This window comes from Pantherophis guttatus, chromosome 1 (assembly GCF_059756535.1).
Source record: "Pantherophis guttatus breed Tessera chromosome 1, ASM5975653v1, whole genome shotgun sequence".
NCBI classification, from domain to species: domain Eukaryota; kingdom Metazoa; phylum Chordata; class Lepidosauria; order Squamata; family Colubridae; genus Pantherophis; species Pantherophis guttatus.
This window is the reverse complement of record NC_142063.1, coordinates 262927718-262942083: the sequence shown is the minus strand read 5'-3', so window position 1 is coordinate 262942083 and position 14366 is coordinate 262927718. Positions and strand designations below refer to the sequence as shown.

The following is a 14366-nucleotide window of genomic DNA, read 5'->3' as shown; positions in this document are numbered from 1 at the left end:
AATTACTGCTCCTATTATATTTTCTGCCCGTTATTTTAGAATCTGTACAAATGTTGAGATACGTTTTATTGAACACAACTTAGAGTTTTTTTCCTGATCAAAATAATTAACCTTTCAGTTGCTTCATGAATACTGGATGGTCTTAAGAGACCATGTCTCTGCCATTGATGAACTTGCTATGGCCACCGAACGCCTCAGGATGCGTCATCCAGAAGAGCCAAAACCCAATCACCCTGTTCTTCACATAATTGAGCCACATGAGGTGACATATCTTTATACTTGAGAAGCTGGAATATTGCTTAATAAGCCATGGTGGATCAGTTTGTAAAGCATTGAGTTGGGGCTAACCTTATTCAATAGTGAGGGCTTTGGCACAAGTTGCTACTTAACTTTGAAAGATCGCTTCAGTGGATTTGAAGTGGCATTTTAGTTCAAAACTGCATATCCTTAATGATTAGCAGTCACTGAGAGCTATAATCTGAAACTAGAAACAACTAGCATTCAACACTGCTACAGGTATACCTCAGAGATATTTCAGGTTCTGTTTCAGACCATTGCAATGACTTTTTTGGCTTCCCATTGTGTATAAAAGTTACGTTTACACTATACTGTAGTCTATTAAGTGTGCATTAGCATTATGTCTAAAAAAGGTACATACCTTAATTATAAATGTTTTATTGGTAAAAAAAAATGCTAAACATCTCAGTCTTCAATGGGTCATAATCATTTTGCTGCTAAAGAGTTTTGTAAAAATCACATCTGCAAGTGCAATAAAATGAAATATGCCTGTATTTATTAATCTTTTTTACCAACTCTTGCATTGTAATGTTGAAAGTCATATGCTTCAGATTTGTTTGTACATAGCAGATAGGCTGCTCATCGGTCTTAATGGCTCTTCAAAGTTGTTTACAGTAAAAAGACCATAAAATAGTTCAAAATTAAATCAGTTTTAAACTAAAACAGAGGGAACAATAGTAAGACAATCAAACCATGTCATATAATGTATGTTATACACTCCTCTCCATCTGAACTTCCTATTTGCTGCAATTGATGGTGGTTGAAAGACAGAATAGTTTTAAACAAAACAGATATTTGTTAATTAGTAATGCTAGAGAAGATGGGTTATTCTACAAAGTTTTTTCACAATGTAATAGAAAATTTTTCAAAATAAACTTGGTTTCTAGGTGGAACAAAATAGAGTGAAACTTTTGAATGACAAAGCAGTTGCCAAATCACAGCTCCAGAAGAAACTAGGCCAGCTACTCTACCTCAATAATTTGGAAAAGGTAAGATTGAACTTTTCTGGGTTTACATTATGCTATTGCCTAATCCTTTGGAACATCCTTCCCCTGTCAGCGTATCCAGATGCATTGGATTTTATATTCAGTTGGTGTGATCCTATACAGTTTCTGGCCATAAACCAACCAAAGACCAATAGAATGGGAATGCATGAGGGTAGGAGAAATTATTTTGAAGATAGAATTTTCTCTTGAGGCCTATTTCATGGATTTTAAAATATTTAAATATAGTGTCTGCTAGCTGTTTTTAAACAGCAGGAAAGCATTGCTTACAGTTATGAATTCAGTAGGATAGTGTCAGCGAATTCCAGCCTGCCTGGAATTAACAATAATAACTGCTACTAGCAATAATAACTGTTACTATTTCAAGTTTGCATTGCCTTTCAGAGTTGCTATCTAGTTTAAGCCTTGATAGTTATCGGTCTTCAATATTTCTTGTTTTGCTAACTAGAGAAACAAATCTAAAATAATCCATATCTATTTTAACCATCTTTAATAATATATAAAAGAATGATCGTAGCAAAAGAAAGCAAAAGTAGCACCAATATTAATAGGAGCTTTGGGTACAATGCCAAAACAATTGGAGCCCCACTTGAACACAATAGGCATTAACAAATTCCCCATCAGTCAGTTGCAAAAGGCAGGTTTACTTGGAACAGGTTAATCGTGCAACGTATCTGTAACACCATCAAATATCCACATCTGGCTATCGCAGGTCCTTGGGGGAAGGACTTGATAGATGAATAGAAATGCCAAATTTAATCTGAACATCTGCCTTACTGTGCATCAACCCATAATTATAATTGTATATTACAATTAAATCTTTTATAAGTACCAGAAAAAAATTAAAACATTAAAATAAAATAGAACAGAACAAGACATTATAGTGTATTGCAATTAATGGTGGACTCATTGATGGGTGGCCAAAGCCTGCCTAATTTTTCAGACACTATAATAGCTATATTACAATTTCGCTATATTACAATTGAGTTATAAAATCCAGACACTAAGAAAAAATGCACGTATTTGGGTTTTATTTATTTATTTTATCAAATTTCAAGGCCATCTGACATCTGGATGACTCTAGGCATCTTAATAAATAAAAGCAATGCATATAAGAAAGAACAAAAAAGACAATAAGAACAGAACTCCAAGTATAAACCAGCTATAGTGAAAGAGGGCTCCACAATCATTGTGTCTCCAATTGTCCCTTTTAGCAACATTCCAGAGAGCAGGTATTGCAACACAATAGGCATACTTCCAAGGTCCCATAAAGTGGTATTGTTTAAGTGCATGCATCATGTTTGAGTATACCAGGTGGGCAGAGATGAGATACATGATACTGGCATAGAAATTTGATAAATTAAATTACTGGTTCTTGCTCAATAGACACTTGAATTAAGGTGAATTTAAAAACACTTTATGACTGAACTCAAAGAGGTATAGTTTCATTTTCTTTAAATTACTTCTCATATCAGCTCTGAAACATATAAGGTCATCATGCTGACTGTTAAGTGAAATTGGCCACTGTATTTTTCATACTCTAATAGGCTTTCAAGCTGTACTCCTTTGAAATGTTTTCTATCACTTTGCATTCCATTTTTAGTTCTATTTATATCTCTTTGGATCCATCTACATTCTTTCATTTTTCTGAGAATTGTGTCATGTTTGTTTATTATGAAATAACATATTTGATCAATAAAAATGAATAGTATTAACATCAAATTACTTAATTATTTTAAGTAGAGCATAATTGATTTTTTTTTTACTTTTGCTGTAAAAATGCTTTTCTTCAATGTTCACATAGTCTCAAGATAAAACAACTGGAGGAGTTAATCCAGAGCCCTGCCCAATTTGTGCACGGCAGTTGGGAAAACAGGTAAAATTTTCCACCTTTTTGGTAAATAATTTAGTTCATTTTTGGCATATGTGAAATTATTTTCTTTATCCAACAATACTTACAAATCTGTTGTCTTTCAAAACAATCCTATATGATTATAGTTCTGTATTTATTTTTTACAAAGTATTCTGTTGGACCACATAGCTGCCAAACATAGAATGTGTATGCAAAATGTTGTATCCTGATGTTCTCAAGTATTATAATTTTCATATAGATATATGTTTATGCTTCTATATCTGTCTCTTAAAATTTTGAAAATGAAGTATATGGCACTACCTGATGAAGCACTAGGCCGCTGAGCAGATATCCTAGGCATTTATAGAATTTCAGTATTATGTAAAAGTTTTTGTACTTTTTAAAAATATTAAAAGTTGATGTCAACATAAGTAGGTTTTTGCAAATCTATGTAATTAGCTGTTTGCTTCTTCTAATATTTACATGTTTTACAAGCAAAAAACCCCTTGGCTATAGTTTTTCAAACTTTTTTGAATATTGTAGCTAAAAGAAGACTTCTACATCAAATGCATGAGTTGTATTTAAATAAATTTAATTTATAAATAAAATTTCATAAATAAAAACAAAATTATATTTTGCCCTGGAAATTAATTTTTGGGCCTTCTCATCATTCTGACAATGGGTGTTCAGCCTGCCCTCCAAACAAAAAACTCTCTCTAAGAAGTTTGAATTTTTTTTTCTTTGTGGTGTTTTGATGTTTATGTGTATGGTACACATTTCCCTGTTACTTGACCCATCATACTTTTATATACTGAACAATAAATACTGAACAATAAATATATTTGTTTATTTATTTTTTAGTTATTAAACTTATATGCCATGCATCTTGCTATCCGAAGCAACTCTTGGCAGCTTAAGTAAAACATATAGTATTTTACTATAGTAAAATATAGTAAAAATAGAGATATAAAATTATCAATATAAAAACAGATTAAAATTGCAAAATATTAAATACAGACTAAATATCATGAATATCACTAAATATCATGGAGCAATCAGAGAAATTCATGTCTTGTATTTCAGTTATTTGCAAGATTTCATTATTTTTAATGTGGTACTTAAATCTGAGTGAGAAATCTATCATTAGGTACCTGTTCAGGCTAGCTGATTAAAAATCTCATACCTATGCATCTTTTCACTTTTTTTAAAACAACTAGTCCTTTTCTTGTTGGTTTATATGTATAACAAATATTTTGTCTCATTTTTCTCCATCTAGTGGGCAGTGTTGACATGTGGACATTGTTTCTGCAATGAATGCATAGCTATTATTATAGAACAATACAGTGTTGGCACTCGCAGAAGTTCAATCAAGTGTGCCATCTGCAGGCAAACAACTTCACATAAAGAAATCTCCTATGTCTTCACAGCAGAAACTGCAAACCAGGAGGACGATATTCCTGTGAAGGTAGACTTGATGCAAATTATCGATGATTTCATTAGGAAAAAATTACATTTTATTTATTTGGAAGTCGGTTTTGTGGAATTAGTTTCCACAACATTTTTGTGTCCAAATATATGTTATTCAGAGACAGTTCTCTGTTCTTCCAAGTGGCAAGTCATTTCATAGGATGAAATTTATTTATATATTTATTTCTCTAATTCGTTAAGTTATTCTAGTGCTTAATTTTGGCATTCAGAGTAACTGGACATATCAATTGGTTGGATCATGTTCATGGGAACAGTTTCATAATAATTCGATAGCCACACAAAACATCTCAGGTCATATGCTTGAGTTTCCTGGTATACATGAATTGATATGCTATAAACAGTGTGGTAAAACACATAATACATAATGTTACTTTGTATTTTTGATATGATCTTAACTCAATAAATGAAAACTAATTTTCATTTTCTTTCTCTTAAAAGGGAAGCCACTCAACTAAAGTGGAAGCTGTGGTCCGAACTTTAAAGAAAATTCAATTCAAAGATCCAGGGGCAAAAGCTCTAGTTTTCTCAACGGTATTTCTAACATTTAAAATTATAAAATATCAGTTTGTGAATATGTTATTCAACAGGGTTCTGGAGTATTAATAAATAAAATGCGAATTGATTGAAGCTAAATCTGGTGAGCATTGACAATTGTATATTTGGCCATACTACTACTTATTTTTGAAGTAATAAACAAGAAAGCTCCCATATCTCGGTGGTGCAGTGGTTAGAGTACAGTACTGCAGGCTACGTCTGCTGCCTGCAATTTGCTGGTTCAAATTTCACCAGGCTCAGCCTTCCATCCTTCCGAGGTGGGTAAAATGAGGACCCAAAATTGTTGGGGGCAATATGCTGACTATGTAAATTGCTTAGAGAGGGCTGTAAAGTACTATAAAGCTGTATATAATAAGTGCTATTGATATTGCTATCTAGTACAACTATCCATCTTATTTGTAGTATGTAAACAACTTTCTTTTATATTTTGCAGTGGCAAGATGTGCTTGATATCATTGCAAAAGCTTTACATGATAATAACATGGACTTTGCTCAAATCAATGGAATCCACAAATTTCAGGTATTGATTTCATTACTGTTATTATATATTTTCTTTTTTCTCCTCTTAATACTAATATAGCAAGGATAACAGACATTTGTACCAAAGTAATTCATATTTGAACAGGTGAAATTAATTTAGCTTCTAAAATAACTAATACTGTAAATTAAAGGGAAAAAAGGAAGAGAAATAAGATATTAGGTTGTAAATTAAGGATCAAGTACAAATTTAACATCATCTAGCAGTTAATTCCAGTTTGATGTAAAAGAAGCATATATCCAAGATATTAATGCCCCATAATTTAGGATGGTTGGGAACAAGTGGGTCATATTTTATCTTATCTAGCTTCCCATTCTTCCCTGCCATTTTTCTAACTTGAGCTATTTCCTCTTTAATTCTTTTTTAATGAGGCCTGTCTGTCATACTTTGTGATTGCTTTATTTTATTCTTACCTGAATCACTTTGTTGTGGCCCCGCCCTCTGAGCCTATCTCATCGGAGGAAGAAGGCTCCGAACATGAGGGAGAGGAGTCAGCCAGGCCTCCCTCTCCAGGCCCCTCCCCTCTGGCACTGTCTCAGGTGCCGGCCGAGGAAGAGGAGATTAGCCAGGAGCCAGGTGTCTCTGATGAGAGCGAGGAAGGAGAGCCGTCGTTCCTGGATGCACGCCAACGAAGGCGTGATAAACGGTTGCAGCAGTTAAGGAGGCATGCCAGGGATTATAACTGAGTCCCTGGACCACACCCCAGAGACTATATAAGAGAGGGTGGTGGCTGGTAAAACTCTGTGACGAACAAAAACTAACTCTGGCTAGTCATTTGAACAACACCTGAAGCTGCCGAAGGGATATTGTTTTGCTGGACTATTTACAATGCGTATGTAATGTTATGTTATCTGTTGAAGTAAAGCTCTTGGCAGACGGTGCTTATATTGTTGCCAAGTTTGAGATAACGACCTGTGTGCGTGCCAAGTGCTTTCTTAACCCTCGGCTGGCTGTGTTTGTGTGTGTGTGGAGACGGGGACAGATCACACTTCTTTGTTTGCTACAAAAATGTAAATGCAGTTTTAGGCTGAATTAAAATAATTATAATTTCCAAATCACAGTACTTAATCATTCTAGTTCATTCTATTTTGGTCGGGAGGAACCTGGATTGTGTTGTATTATGTTGTTTGTTTATTTATTTATTATTTATTTATTTTATTAAATTTCTATACCGCCCTTCTCCCGAAGGACTCAGGGCGGTGAACAGCCACAAGATAAAACACATAAATACAAAAATTTAAAATAGATTAAAAATGAATTAAATAATTTGGCTGAATTTAAAATACCCCATAATTTAAAACAAATTAAAATTTATATTTAAAAGGGGAGAAGATTTAGGCCAGGTTTAGCTTTGAAAAGCTAAACCTTTGAAAAGATTGAAAGTGGATTTTATAGCACTCTTCAAATACCCAAAAGGCTCATTTCACGTTTAGAAAACTCTTAAGAATAGGAGCAGTTTGATAATGTAATCAGCTACCAAGTAATGTGAGCTAATATTCATAGGATATCTTCAAGCAAAGGTTAGATAGTAGTCCATCAGGTATGTGTCTTATAAGTCCTCAAGATCAAGTCAGAGATCAGCCATATTTGTAATTATTTCTTAGTGACCATGTTGGCCATGTTTTTGATTATTCTAGTTATCAAAAGATGTTCCAGTCTTTCTGCTAGTCATTCCAAATTAGTGGTTAGGTAATCCATTTCTGCTGTCTTCCACTTGTAGTCATGATTCTGCTTTTGGCATCTGTACAGAATCACAGATAAGCAATTGTGTAGTTCTAAAGAGTACAGTTTTATCCTGCCATGTTGGTTTAAAGTTTGGATGTTTTGGGCTTTCAATCTCCAGACGCTGCCTAACCCAGATAGAGATATGATGGATTCCACCAAGGCAAGCTTAATTTCAGCAGTAAATGCTCTATAGGCACTCTCAAGACACCTCTACCCTCCAAGATACCCCATGCTCTGCCTCCTGCCCCTTGGTTTCCCTATGGGCCTCCATACCCCACTCCATCACCGTTCACTTACTTACCTTTTAACAAGCTCAGGCAGTCAGAGAACACTGGGCCATGTGACACAATCAAGAAGAAGAAATCCTATCACTTTTGCTTCTGTTGCAATCCTTTCTTGTCCAGCCAGCATAAACTATTATGGTTTCTTCTTAGTTCCGCCAGTGCTAGCTTTGCACTCGTGGCGCTAAGAAGAAATCGTGCCTATTTTGGTTCCTCGCAAGCCTTTCCTCCCCAGCCAGCATAAATTGGTAGTGATTAAAATGGCTGGGAAGGAAAGGATTGCCATGGAAGCAAAGGAGATGGGATTTCTTTGCTCTACCAGCTGGCAGTGCTAAGAAGAAATCACACTGATTAATGCTGGCTGGAGAAGAAAGCTTGCAAGGAATCAAAATAGGCATGATTTCTTCATAGCACCGCCTGGGTTAGACTAGTGTAAAGTTGTGCTGGTGAAGCTAAGAAGAAATCATAGTGGTTTATGCTGGCTGGAGAGGAAAGGATTGCAACAGAAGCAAAAGTGACAGGATTTCTTCTTGATTGTGCCACAAGGCCAGCAAGGGAGCGGCCTTCTCTACCCTGACTTCCTAAGCTCATCAAAAGGTAAGTGAGCGAATGGTGCTGGGGGAGTGGGGGTGGGGAGGTGTACATGGAACCCAGTATGTTAGCAAAGCAGGCCCAGTGTCTCTGAGGACCTGGCCAGGCAGGCTGGGCGGGTAATAGGGTGGGTGTGCAGCTATGTCTCTGCAGTCAGTCATAAGGGCTAATGATGGGGGCTACAGAATTTGTAACTTTGAAACAGTTTTGTATTTATCTTTTGGAGTATCCATTGTAACATTGAATGTTTGTTAAATGGCCTGTCATACCTGAAGGATTACCTGTAAGGAATATCTGTATTCCTGGTAGATTAGTCCATTGTGTGGATGCCGTCTTCATATAAAACAGGAAGTAATTCATTTTCATGGTAGGAATTCATTGTTCCTGTTTGACCTGCATGTTATTCTTACAAATTGTGCATGGATACAGCTGAGCAGCCTTTCATAACATCTAGTAATGTTAATCCTTGAGGTCATTAGAGTAGGGAAAAGGCTATGGTAAGGCTTCAGTCCTTTCTGCTTGGAACTGTATCTGTTCTACTGCCTATCAGGCACCTTCATGATGGGGAGTCAGGAACATGACTTTAAGGAAAATACGCAGTTGCCATCACAAAAGTCCAGAAACATTCGTTGAGCACAAAAAAAGAGAGAAGAGACTCAGGCTATCTCCTCCTTGACTCTTTGGGATATAAAATAGAAGGAAAAGAAAACACAATCAAGCTTGCAGGATTCTCTGAATATAGCTTATCTCAATAAAATGTAGTTCTAGTCATTTTATGGAATCTTGTTTCTTGATCTGGGCAACATCAAAGTCTGACATTCACTACGATAATCAGGGATGGGCTGATGCTGGGCACCATTCCCACCATTAAACTGATTGACGTTTAATATATAGTGACTTTTTATCATCTTTTGTCATACTATATTCCTTTTTATCTTTAAAACAAGGGTTAATGATCTTTTTTTTATTCCAATTGAATTATTTGTATTTGTATAATCTTACTGCACAGAAAAGCAGTTGTATGCATCTGATTAAAAACCAATATAGTTAGGCAAACTGAAACCAATCTCAAATTCCATTTGCGGTTAATGCAGTTAAGGAATTGCTTAAATTATTAATTCAAAAGAAGAGGGTAATTTATTCATAGTATCATGGGAAAGATTCTGTCAGGGATAACAGGGAGCAAATATGTTTGCACATCACATTGTTGGTTGTTTTGTATGTGTAAGGTAGTTAGGATGTATTGTCACTAACTTTTAGTTATGTTTATTTAATATACTGAAAAGTGGTGAATTTATATTTGTTCTCTCCCCCCATCCAACCTTTTCCTTTGCTGAAATGATACAACAATATTTTTTATCTTCCAGGAAAACCTCTCTGCATTTAAATATGATCCCAAGATCAACATACTGCTTTTGCCTCTCCATACTGGTTCTAATGGTCTAAACATAATTGAAGCAACCCAGGTACTGCTGGTTGAGCCCATATTGAATCCAGCACATGAATTACAGGCCATTGGCAGAGTGCATCGTATTGGGCAAACTAAGTATGTTCTAAAATCTGATTTATGTAATCTAATTCCAGTGTCATAAAGGTTTTAGAGGCTCTTGTTCCTTTTTTGCCAACCAGTGACTTTTACACATCAATTACATTCACAGTCAATTACATTCACTTATTTTAATTTTTTTCCTTCCTAATGTGTTAGGACTAGGACTTATCAGTCAATGGTTTACAGTTACCTCTGTGAATTTATGTATCCACACCATAATCCCAAGAAGGATGAATTATGTACACAATTGGGGAAAAACCTTTCAGACATGACATTTTAACACCTGTGGGGGGTGGGGGGTGGGGGGTGGGGAAGAAACAGGAGCTAGTTTAGGATTTAATAGTGACTCCAGTAAGGTAAAGTAATTTAAAGATATTAGAAAATGTAAAAAAAACACTAAATTGCTCTGATTTACAGATTACAGATTAACAGAGTTGGAAGGGACCTCGTAGGTCATTTAGTTCAGAGTAGATACTTCTCAGACTCAGTACTGTTCTGTTTAAACTATTTTTAAACAGTGACAGCATTTTTTTACCTGTTACATTTATTCTTTGCCTTTTTGCACATACGTATTAAGTATAGCTAATAAAAATATAACAAAATATAAAATATGATGGTAAAGTCAACATCATGCAAATCAATTAATAATTAAAACATTGTCATTTTCTAAAAATCTGGAGAATAGAGGCAAATACATCTTCCCAGAGAAAACATTCTATAACTCAGGAATTCTAGAACAAGGCTGTCCCCTACATTTAAAAAAATATTTGTATTAAATATTTTAATTAGAATACATTTTCAATATAATTTTGTAAGAAAACAATATTTAATCTTAAACAAAGAAAAAAATTAAAAAGTACAAGCTAAACATGCAAACTAAGATGGAAAATAATATATTTTATATCTTTCTATTTTATATTCAACAATAGCCACTAGTTTATCAAGGAATTCACTGCTATAATACAACAGTATGAGATACTATTGTAAGATATCACAGAATCTCTGCCATAAGAACACATATATCCACAACCTTTAATTAGCAGAAAATATCCCCTTTTCCAAAACACACATCTACAACAACCATTCCTTTATTATCTGAACTAATACCATTTCTCCATTTTCTTCATATAATTCTTTTTGCCATCTCCATGCTCGATTCAACCACAATTTCTGATGTACTATCAAACTCCAAAACGTTGGTATATAACTCAACATTATATTAACATATTTAACATTTACAGATTTTCCCATAAATTCCCTACATATCAATTAACCAAGCTTTTGGCAGTGGGACCTTTATGTTTATATGACAGACAAATTCATTGTCAGAAAGACAATGTCCTTCAGATAGTCAGGCCCTAAACCATTTAAACTTAAAATTGCTTTTAAAATTGTTTTTAGTGGGTAATGGGCAGTTACTACAGATCTTTCAGAATAGATATTATGCAATTATTTTGCCTTGTATCAGTTGCAACTTCTGGATTCCATCTTTCTTACCCTAAGAAGTTTAACATTAACATGAATGTATGGATAATATCTAAGGTTAAAACAGTATTAAAGCCAGTTGTTTTAATATTAAGGCACCAAACTAAAAAGCAGGAGACTGTGAGTTCAAGTTCTGTCTTAATCATGAAAGCCAGTTGAGTGACTTTGAGCCAGCCACTCTCTCGCAGTCCAACCCACCTCACAGGGTTGTTTTGGTGGGGAAAATAGGAAGAGGAAGGTGTGTTGAATATGTTTGCCTCCTTGAGTTATTTGTAAAAATAATAAAAGCAGGATACAAATAAATGAATAAAAATTAACAAAATTACCAGTCTATAGATCCTTCAAATACAGTGATTTTTACCTTCCAGCATTCACATGGTGAATATGCTTTCTTGTGAATTCTGGAAATTAATGTCCACATGCTTGGAAGACATCTAAGCTATGGAAGTCTGATTTAGAATATCATCATCTTAAATAAATATATTTAGTTTGCACTTGTTTGTGCTTATGGGTATTTCTCCTTCATGAAATGTGAAGGAAAGAGATAAATACTGTTCTATTCCAGTTGGCAGGTACTATAATTACAATTGGCTATGTCTTTGGTTTGTTAACTTAATTAATAGAACAAAATAGATTGGAAATATGTCTGGTGCTTTTTTTTTGGAAACAGCCCTTCCCTTTAATATAATGACTATTTCCTGTATATCATTTTTCTAAAACTGTAATATATATATGGATGAAACTTGTTAATTTGATTTTTAAAAAATATCAACGGATTCTAATCTGTTCTTAAAATATGCATGACTATTGAAACCATTAAGATTATAAAGTCCCTACTAGTAAATAAAGCCTTTGTAACTCAGTAAAATTTATTTCTGAGAAATAATGTATAATCATCTTTGTTAATGTTTTGTTTTCAAAATGCAGACCTACCATTGTTCATAGATTCTTGATTAAAGCAACAATAGAAGAACGTATGCAGACAATGATGAAAACTGTTGAAAGGAGGTAGGTAAAAGTTGATAATCAAATTGTTATTTAAATGTGTAAGTGAGCCATCTAATATGTAAAATCATGTAACTGCAACTCTGTAAACATATATATAGAAATAAGTTCCATGGAATTAAACAGAAATGGACATATAGAATTATATCAGGAATTAGAATTACGATGAAAAAGGAGATTGTCCAAGAACTCTCAGTTACAGCCATTTTCAAATTGTGAATATTCTTGTTGCAAAAAGAATCTGAAGCATAATAAAAACTTTCTTCAATGAAAATGTCTGAGATTAATATAGCAAATAAGAACAACTGGACTTTGCTAATTATTATTATTATATTATTATTATTATTTATTGAATTTGTATACCGCCCTACTCCCGAAGGACTCAGGGCGGTGAACAGCCAAAAGATAAAATACATATAATACAAAAGTTAAAAAACCATTAAAATACAATTAAGTAATTTGGCCCAGAAAACAAAATTTAAAACACCCCAAATTTATAAGACAAATTTAAAATTTAAAAATTTTAAAAACAGTTTAAAAAAGAGGTTAGGCCATGCCGGCCTACTGGAATAGGAATGGTTTGAGGGCAGGGCGGAAAGCGCACAGATCTGTGATCCTCCGTATCTTCGGGGGGAGCTCATTCCAGATGGCAGGTGTTCCCACAGAAGGCTCTCCCCCGGGGGCCGCCAGTCGACACTGTTTGACCGACAGCACCCTAAGAAGCCCCTCTCTATGGGAGTGTACTGGTCGGTGAGAGGCTACTGGTGGCAGAAGGCGGTCTCGTAGATACCCCGGTCCTAGGCCATGGAGCGCTCTAAAGGTGGTAACCAAAACCTTGAAGCGCACCCAGAAGACCACTGGGAGCCAGTGCAGCTCGCACAGGAGGGGGGTCACATGGGAGCGCCACGTCGCTCCCATAACCACCCGCACGGCTGCATTCTGGACCAGCTGGAGCCTCCAGGTGCTCCTCAAGGGGAGCCCCATGTAGAGAGCATTGCAGTAGTCCAGGCTTTCCATGATTGGGAAAGTCCATAGGAATTATCTTTGTTTGTATTTTGAACTCTCAAGCTACTACAACTGAATCAATTCCTGAAATGATCTTGGAGGCTAACTTTCCCGACGAAAAGAATTTAATTCTTAAATCAGTTATCCCATTTTTATTAGCCAAATTCCCAAGAATCATACAAAGTTGCTTGCATAGGAAATATATAAAAATCATTACAGATTCATTGGTTATTTATTTATGATTAATTATTAGGATATCTTTTTGATCCCTCACAAATGTATTTTTTTCTGCTTTTAAAATACTAAGGAATTATGTTTGGTTATTGTATGGCTTATGTGGCATGGTGTAATCAAATCTCAATTTCTATGGAGATTCTCAGTCATCCAGGTCATGGTTGTCCCAAAGGTGCTTTTAAAAGAGGCAACTGGACTTTTTCATTTTTCTGTTATTTCTTTTTTTTTCTTTGAAGATGTTTTGTTTCTCATCCAAGAAGCTTCTTCAACTCTGACTGGATGGTAAGGAATGGAAGGAATATAAATCCTTCCATTCCTCCACATCCAGTCAGAGCTGAAGAAGTTTCTTGAATGAGAAGCAAAACATCTTCAAAGAAAAACAAGAAAGTCCAGTTGTCTCTTGAAAAAGCACTGTTGGAACAATCAAATATCAACTTCTTTATTCTCTTTGTTTGACCAAAAGATCTATCAACATTTTTATTATATAACTTTTTGTACAGTATGTACATTTTTAGGTTTGAAGTGGTAGCTTAGTTTATTGCATAATTTCTAATTATATGAATAATTTTACTTAAAAATTAGATTAAAATGGGATTGGAAAACAGTTTACCATTTCAAACCTAAATGACATTGTAAAGTATCCTGGAAAATATTTAAAATTATCAGGCACGATTTTGTAGTCCTTTGAAATGAAGTGGTGTCCTTGGTAAACTGCCTTTTCCTTCATGATCATTATAAAATAAACCTTTAGTGCAGA

General features: G+C 34.7%; 1 protein-coding gene across 2 annotated transcripts in view; it reads left to right on the top strand.

Moving 5' to 3' along the window:
- SHPRH (SNF2 histone linker PHD RING helicase) overlaps positions 1-14366 on the top strand; it is a 54342-nt gene that overhangs the window by 38674 nt on the left and 1302 nt on the right. For both annotated transcript variants that reach the window (XM_060692265.2, XM_060692266.2), the window contains 8 exons: positions 119-262; positions 1185-1286; positions 3106-3177; positions 4430-4618; positions 5080-5172; positions 5630-5716; positions 9699-9877; positions 12293-12373. In XM_060692265.2, the coding sequence (XP_060548248.2) occupies positions 119-262; positions 1185-1286; positions 3106-3177; positions 4430-4618; positions 5080-5172; positions 5630-5716; positions 9699-9877; positions 12293-12373 (947 nt within the window). The remainder of the gene's footprint in view (positions 1-118; positions 263-1184; positions 1287-3105; positions 3178-4429; positions 4619-5079; positions 5173-5629; positions 5717-9698; positions 9878-12292; positions 12374-14366) is intronic.